At 37.8% G+C, this 8,933-nt stretch overlaps 1 protein-coding gene across 5 annotated transcripts in view; it reads left to right on the plus strand.

Annotated features, from left to right (window-relative positions):
- The window catches only part of LOC134344249 (homeodomain-interacting protein kinase 1-like), a 127,826-nt gene extending 121,591 nt beyond the window's left edge, over positions 1-6,235 (plus strand). For 4 of the 5 annotated variants that reach the window (XM_063043728.1, XM_063043729.1, XM_063043731.1 and 1 more), the window contains one exon: positions 482-6,234. In XM_063043728.1, coding sequence (XP_062899798.1) covers positions 482-970 — 489 coding nt within the window. In that variant the 3' untranslated portion in view covers positions 971-6,234. Of the gene's footprint in view, positions 1-481 lie in introns of all 5 variants that reach the window. The other variant, XM_063043730.1, reaches the window with a different exon arrangement.
- The last annotated feature ends 2,698 nt before the right edge of the window (positions 6,236-8,933 follow it).

Raw genomic sequence — 8,933 nt, forward strand, 5'->3', positions numbered from 1 at the left:
GGGAGTGTGGAATGAGCTGCCAGATGAAGTGGTAAATGCGGGCTCACTTTTACCATTTAAGAAAAACTTGGACAGGTACATGGATGAGAGGTGTATGGAGGGATATGGTCCAGAAGCAGGTCAGTGGGACTAGGCAGAAAAATGGTTCTGCACAGCCAAGAAGGGCCAAAAGGCCTGTTTCTGTGCTGTAATGTTCTATGATTCTATTACTCTCATTCTTCAAAAACGCAGTAGAAACCTACTCTTATCTTCTTTCTGATTACATTGGATATCATTAAATAAGCTGATTCCCAAGGGTGTCTGCCCAATTTGCTGCATGAAACAATGGTCTTATTTTTGAGGAGCCTGTGTCTTACTAAATATATAGCTGCATTACATCATCACTTTTGTTCACATCTTCCAGAAATCACTTTAGATAATAAAGCTTGTATAACAACTTTTGAACAATGCAGATTAATTCCTTCTTCCTTTCTTTTCTTAGGCCCAGCAGTCTGTCTCTCAAGAGCGGAGTGTGAATCCTGCTCCCCGCAGGCAACAGGCTTATGTGGCTCCCACTCTTGCCCAGGCTCCTTATTCTTTCCAGCATAACAGTCCAACACATCCAGGTGTTCATCCCCACCTGACAGCAGTGTCTGCTGCTGCACATCTTTCAGGACAACCCCACATGTATACCTACACACCAACTGCTGCTGCTTTGGCAACCTCCAGTTCCATGGCCCATCTTTTGAATCAACAGAGCTCCTCCAGACATGCCATGCAGCAAGCAACGTACGCAGCTCATCCAACCAGTTTCCTCCAACAGGTGCCAGTCAGCATGGGTCCTAGCCTTCTGCCCTCTGCCAGCGTTACTGCTAGCCAGTACCAGCATCCATTTGCCACCCAGTCATACATTAATGCCTCCCGGGCTCCTACACTTTATGCTGGCTATCCACTTAGTCCCACTAAAATAAATCAGTATTCTTATCTGTAGCTCTCATTTGCGAATGTGCTGTGCTACTGTATGAGATCTAGACAAATGCAGTTTTGTATGAAGGAGGAGTGCACTTCGTTCCAATCATCAGAACTCTTCTGTGGTGTTTCTGTTTTGCTTCTGAACTGGGTCACGTATCTACAGAACATCCAACAGCAAGGAGACTTGGTTTTTAACCCTTTTTTCTATAAGGGTGTGGAAATAGACCACATTTTAATTATATTTTACAATGATCTTTAAATAATTTTCAAAACCTACAGAATTGCTGTTTGTTTTAAATTTACTGTTGCTTTATTTTAGCCAGCTCTTTGCCTAAACACACTGATGAATCTGCTACTTGAAATGGGTTTATGCTGCTGAAAGTGTTAATACTATTGCTTAGGAAGTTGATGCATTTTTTTCTAGGCCTATTACATAATAGTGAGTAATGGGTGTTCTGATTGGTTTGGATGTTGCATTGGATACTGAACCAATCCTGACTTTCATAACTCATTAATAAACATCTTCAAACACATCACTGTTTTAAGATGTTTTGGACCATTTTGAGAGGGCTTCAAACTTACAAAAATAATGTTATTTTTGAATAGTGCACAAAATACTTTGAAATATCACTTTTATTATATTGTAAGCAACATTAATTTTGTATTAATTTAGATTTCTTAAAGTATTGATTTTCTGAGCAGTAAAGTGTGTAATTAAGTGTTAAAAATGAGAATTAGAAACATTACCTGCTCTTGTAAGAAATTTCTTTAAACATTTCACCCTGCAGTGATATATTGATGGACTACCGTCCATGCAGGATGAATGAGCTTTACCTAAAGCTGCAGGATTAAGAGCTGTTTAATCACTGTTTCAGTGAAGCAGTTATAACCGGTGGCTTCTGTAAGCTCTACTTGCCTGTGTCATCATATTGATCAATGACTGTAGAGATCCCAATGCCATGGTCACTGCTGGATTACTGGGAAAAAATGATGAAATGATTCCAAGTCATTCATGCTTTAATTTTTGTGAAAGATGAGGGAATATTGTAATTGTACAGCACAAGCTATACCATCATTCTAAACGTGGTATTACAGTGGCATATTCTGCTACCTACATCACTGTTTCAATCCTTGTTCTGTCTAGCTGTCATTTAAGTGTCATTAGTGAAGTTTTGCATAATTGAAAATAATTGTGTGTTCCCATCCTATGTCTTTAAATTATATCCAGAATTGTGTTTTAGAGCCATGGCTCCATGGCTTAATTGTTCCCTTAATATCACACAGGATTAAAAAATGTGTTGCTCATCATCTCACTGTTTATAGACCTTCATCACTAAAATCTTTGGTATTGAAATGTTGGGTCAGTTAATGCTTGTGCAAGACAATGTTATTACTGCTATAATATCTTGTGTTTGTTAAGGTCCAGTTAGATTAATTTCAGCAAGTAGTACAGCTTTAGCATCCGGGCTGCAAAACCAAGACATGTGACTCTGAGCTTCCAGTGGAATTAGCTACAACAGTCTTTGGAATAAGTAAATTATGATACTTGAATTCTGTACTTCTAGTAATTCAACTTTTAGCTCCTTTATCATCTGGAAGATTTTTATTTTACATGTTTATTATTTTACAGTACATTAAATTAAAGCATGTTGGAATGTACATGCAATGTCTTTAGATACACTTTGGGTCTTTTAATTGTAGCACTGATGAAAAAGAAATTGTGTTTTTGAAAGAAGTGATTGCAGAACAGGCATCATCTGTGTGTTCTGAATGGGTGTAATTCTTTGACTCAGTTTTTGCACAGGTGTGAATGTTGTGGGGGGGTTTATTTGATGAGTCCTTTCCCCTAGATAGTGCCTTAACAAATTTTTACATAGTGCATTGAATAATACTTTTACACTGTGCTTTAGAAAATCCCAACTTGCTACAGTTAGAACATTGGACTTGTGTGTGCACGGAACACCTCTGGAGAGTACAAAACAGTGATGGGACAGTAGCACAGGAGAGGGTATTGTGCTGTTGAAACTGATTTTAAATCTGACTTTTAAAAAGTAAAATCAGTTGACTATTTTAAAGTTTGTTTTAGTTTAGGAAAGGGAGATAACATTTGAAACAGTATTTTTGTTTCTCTTTTGAAGTTATTTTTCTTTTTGTTTGGCACATATAACCATGCTCCTTTTAATACTGCAAGCTACTTAGAATGTGAAAATGCATGTATCCATGTACTGTCCTTTATAATTTTAATTGCAGTGGTATGGTTGAGCTTATATTAATTGTGTGAGGGTAGTGCAGTATTTTGATTTGTTTTGAGTTTTTGGACAAAGAAAGTTATGTGCAATTAGCTTTAGGTGGTTGTGGTCCTTCTAGATGTGTATTTTTATTTTATTATTATTTTTCGATAGTTTGTGGATGCTTACATTCCTTGTGGCAGTATGATGCTATTTTGAGTAAACCCTTTGAACACAACTATCCAGATTTTGGTTTCATGCAGGCAAAGCGCCTGCAAAGCACATGTTCATCACACCAAAGAAAAGCCTATTTATTCTGCCTCATTTCCAGGGCATGGAATAAGTTGTATTGCTGAACAGATATGCAAGTAATTGTTGATTATTATTTACAATTTTTTTTAAAAAAACCATTTAACAGCCTAAATGTTCTTGCTTGCAGTAAGTTGCTTTGTGCAGATCGCATTTGAGAGTAATTAGCACACTACTGCCACTGTCTGCTGTTCAAAGTGTTTATGTAAGCTCTCTGTGTTTTATAATGTTTTAAACTCTTATTTCATGCCCTGATTCATAAGGTTTCAAGGGGTTGATGTCTGTTTGGAGATCTTCCAGAGAACTGGCTTTCAGAGAAATGGCCTATGTTGAATACCTCTGGTGTTGTGAAACCTATCTTGTAAGCAAATGGTGTTTTTGCAGGTGTTTCTGCACGATAGGTTGTAGTTCTATGTATAGACTTGGAGAGCACAGGTCTACATTAGCATTTATCACAGATAAATGATGAGCTGGTAGAAATGAGGGTTTACAGAAAAGCACTAGCCTGCTGGTTCAGATGTTTTTTAAATTAAATTTCTAACATGGAACAAACATTCCACCAATACTTATGTACCAGGAAACTATTTCTACAGCATTTTTTAACAGAATGTTCCACCTCCTGGACCTTTCAGATATCTGAATTGTTGAAACGTGCTTTCTATTCATCGTAATCTTGGTTGTATAAAGCAAACCAAACTGTGGATAGAGTAACTGGTGCATTGCTTTCCCTGGCCCAAGCATATTATATGCTCAGTATTTGGCTTCAGCACTGTTTGCACACATCTTCAGCAGGGATGGGAGAGTTCTCAAGCTCACCAAAATCTGCATATAAAATTAGTGTAGGTTAATTTGATTCATTTGAACTTGTGGGGAAATGGGTGGTTATTCAAATTTGATGAAAACTATTTTTTCAGAAGTGAATTTTCACTGCTGCTTCATGTGAGACAGACTTTGATCAATGGCATAAACTCACTGTGCCACATTTATCCCCATCTTTGCCTGCCCGAAATCCCTGGATGGTGCAGCATCTGCAATTTAGAGAAAACATTTATAAATTGTGATTTCTCATTGGATTTTTGACAATAGTTCACTTTTATTACTACCATAATTCTGATGCTCATAATGTGGCATTTCATGGTCCTGCTGTATTGTATCTGTGATTTATTGGTGCATTTTAATAATTTTTGGCCTCATAAAATGAAAGTTTGTTTTTAAACTCACATTTATAATCCTAAGCTTCAAAGTAAATCTCAAGATCTATGGCCAAGCAGATTGTATTCTTTTATTGTTAGTGATTGGGAAATGCATTTGCTACAAATTTAGATTTGTGTAGTCTTGTTATCCTGGCCACAAACTGAGCTGCACCAGTCCATGGAGCAGAGGAAAGTACTTGTGACTTGTAGTTTATTTTGCTGTTCGTTATTATTGGTTGCAGGCATTCGATACTCTTGCTATGTTGGACTTTTGCCCAATTCTGTTAATGTGTTCAAACCTGCTGTGAGATCCTTGATGGTAAAACTCATTGGGATTTTCTGGTGGGATGCGCAAAATTTGAAGTTTGATTTTATTTATGAAAGTATTTGCCCAAGGAATGATGCTGGTTTTAACCATAAATGCAGATCATACAGATCTGTAGATAGATTTGCCAGTATCCTTGCACCTTTACTAATTTGTAACAATTTTTTTGTCAAATGTTATGTAAGGAAACCATCTGTATCCTGTGTAAGTCATTTAATGTATATTTAAAGAGATAGGCGCCCACACTGGTTGTATTTAAAATGACTGATGTGATCTAAGCAACACCTGAATGAACTTTGTCATAGTCCACCTTTGAATGGATACAGTTCCCTTTTTTGGTAGGGAAGAATGAAGGGATTGGGATTTAGACCAAGACTAATCATGAATAATTTCAAGCTAATTATGCAGCCAATTGATTTTTTTTTTAATTTTTGAAATCATTACAACAACTTTTTAGTTCAGCTGATCATTTCTAAAGATCCAAGTTTGCTGCACTGATTCAAACAAAATTTTCCAGGATTTTTGTTTCGCATAACCTGTGTAGGGCTGCAAAAGCACTGTCTCTTTAAAATCTATATAAACAGTATATATTTATAGGGTTGACTTATATGGTTACATATGGGTGTGTCATTATTTACTGTTGGCTGGAGCATGTTCTCATTATTTTGCTGTATGTGTCTGCATTTATTAATGCTAATCATATGTGGGTGAACCTTAGTGTTTTTTTAATAGTATGATTGTAGCGAATGCAACAATTGTTAGTAGCATATTTGGCTTGTATCATTGATATTGCTATAATAGGTTATTTGACTGGTTTGTATAATGTTATTTGCTACTCTAGTTCTTGTACGAACTGCGGTTTCTTACTTTTTGATATAGCTATGTGATTATCACATGTAATGTGTAGGCAGCTCATAGAAATTATTGATTTTTCTATGGTAGTCTGGCAGTTAAACTGTAGAGGTTATTGTAAAATAATAAATTTAACAAAAGAAAGAGATTATAGTTATTTAAAAAAAAGTTCATAATACTAACTTTAAACTGGGAAAAGGGGTCCATTGTGATGAAACTGTTTTATCTTGTAATTCACTGTTTTATTGTCTTTGGTTTCCAAAGTAGCTTGTCTTCTGATTGAAGTATTTTCTACATATGTTAAAAATGCATTGAGTTATCAATAAAATGGGCTACATTTGTGTATTCCTGTGTCATTTTATGAGTTCCTGGAATTAAAAAAAAGTTTACTGTAACATGAACTTGTACATAGAATTATTGTCATTATCTTTCTGGGACTTGAAGTTGTCAATTTCCAGACACTAAGCCAGAGAGACAACCGGAAATACATTAAAATATATCAAGAGTCTTAATTTCAATTTTTATTCCCTAACTTCACTACTTGGAAATTCTCCCTTATCCTCATTTTAGCTTCGCAGGAGCTGGATTCCACCTTTGCTTCTCCATCTGTGAGACCACAGTATGACCCATCCAGAATATGGAGGAGAAAGAGTATAGTATCATAATCTGATTAAATCTGTATCTAATGTTTTATATATCTGCACTGATTTCCGTGTTCCAAGAATAAACTGCAGAATTTAGATTTTAGAAAAGACCTCTGTTAAACTTGGGCATTTGGTAGATGCAAATATATCTTTATTGCCTCAAACTTCCCTACTGTGCTTCCATCATCAAGAAGCAGGTTAAGTTAAATCCCAATTGTGGAAGGTGGAGGTATCTCAAAATTTTTGGAAAGATCTGAGAGATGGATGTTGAATTAGGTCGGGGATGTTCTGCTTTGTAGGTTTCTGTGAATGGGGAAATGACTTTGGGTGCGAAGGTTGAAAGGCTGTGAGCTACTCTGAGGAATCCATGGCTCTGCAATTACTTGGGAGGAAGTGGATGTTGGGAAAGAAAGCTTTGTTCTTTTTTGATTTAGTATGCACTAGTGGCTTGATGCAAGTATCATAAATTTTAAAGCTTTTCTTCTTTTAAAGCTATCTTTTAAAGGGATGAGGTCCTGAAAGGAGAATATAGGGAGCTAGGAAGGGAGTTGAGAAAAAGGACCGCAAAGGTAGTAATCTCGGGATTGCTGCCTGTGCCACGCGACAGTGAGAGTAGGAATGCGATGAGGTGGAGGATAAATGCGTGGCTGAGGGATTGGAGCAGGGGGCAGGGATTCAAGTTTTTGGATCATTGGGACCTCTTTTGGCGCAGGCGTGACCTGTACAAAAAGGACGGGTTACACTTGAATCCCAGGGGGACCAATATCCTGGCAGGGAGATTAGCGAGGGCTACTGAGGTGACTTTGAACTAGAATGGTTGGGGGGTGGGAATCAAATTAAAGAGGCTAGGCGTGAGGAGGTTAGTTCACAACAGGGGGATGGGAACCAGTGCAGAGAGACTGAGGGGTGTAAAGTGAGGGTAGAAGCAAAAAGTACTAAGGAGAAAAGTAAAAGTGGCAGGCCGACAAATCCAGGGCAAGCATTAAAAAGGGCCACTTTTCAACATAATTGAAAAAGGGCTAAGAGAGTTGTAAAAGAGTGCCTGAAGGCTTTGTGTGTCAATGCAAGGAGCATTTGTAATTAGGTGGATAAATTGAAAGTGCAGATTGTTATTAATGATTATGATATAGTTGGGATCACAGAGACATGGCTTCAGGGTGACCAGGGATGGGAGCTCAACGTTCAGGGATATTCAATATTCAGGAGGGATAGAAATGAAGGAAGGGGAGGTGGGGTGGCGTTGCTAGTTAAAGAAGAGATTAACGCAATAGAAAGGAAGGACATAAGCCGGGAAGATGTGGGATCGATATGGGTAGAGCTGCGTAACACTAAGGGGCAGAAGATGCTGGTGGGAGATGTGTACAGGCCACCTAACAGTAGTAGTGAGGTCGGAGATGATATTAAACAGGAAATTAGAAATGTGTGCAATAAAGGAACAGCAGTTATAATGGGTGACTTCAATCTACATGTAGATTGGGTGAACCAAATTGGTAAAGGTGCTGAGGAAGAGGATTTCTTGGAATGTATGCGGGATGGTTTTTTGAACCAACATGTCAAGGAACCAACTAGAGAGCAGGCTATTCTGGACTGGGTTTTGAGCAATGAGGAAGGGTTAATTAGCGATCTTGTCGTGAGAGGCCCCTTGGGTAAGAGTGACCATAATATGGTGGAATTCTTCATTAAGATGGAGAGTGACATAGTTAACTCAGAAACAAAGGTTCTGAACTTAAAGAGGGGTAACTTTGAAGGTATGAGACGTGAATTAGCTAAGATAGACTGGCAAATGACACTTAAAGGATTGATGGTGGATATGCAATGGCAAGCATTTAAAGGTTGCATGGATGAACTACAACAATTGTTCATCCCAGTTTGGCAAAAGAATAAATCAAGGAAGGTAGTGCACCCGTGGCTGACAAGAGAAATTAGGGATAGTATCAATTCCAAAGAAGAAGCATACAAATTAGCCAGAGAAAGTGGCTCACCTGAGGACTGGGAAAAATTCAGAGTTCAGCAGAGGAGGACAAAGGGCTTAATTCGGAAGGGGAAAAAAGATTATGAGAGAAAACTGGCAGGGAACATAAAAACGGACTGTAAAAGCTTTTATAGATATGTAAAAAGGAAAAGACTGGTAAAGACAAATGTAGGTCCTTTACAGACAGAAACAGGTGAATTGATTATGGGGAGCAAGGACATGGCAAACCAATTGAATAATTACTTTGGTTCTGTCTTCACTAAGGAGGACCTAAATAATCTTCCAGAAATAGTAGGGGACAGAGGGTCCAGTGAGATGGAGGAATTGAGCGAAATACATGTTAGTAGGGAAGTGGTGTTAGGTAAATTGAAGGCAGATAACTCCCCAGGGCCAGGTGGTCTGCATCCTAGAGTGCTTAAGGAAGTAGCTCAAGAAATAGTGGATGCATTAGTGATAATT

The sequence above is a fragment of the Mobula hypostoma genome, chromosome 3 (assembly GCF_963921235.1).
Source record: "Mobula hypostoma chromosome 3, sMobHyp1.1, whole genome shotgun sequence".
In the NCBI taxonomy this organism is placed as follows: Eukaryota; Metazoa; Chordata; class Chondrichthyes; order Myliobatiformes; family Myliobatidae; genus Mobula; species Mobula hypostoma.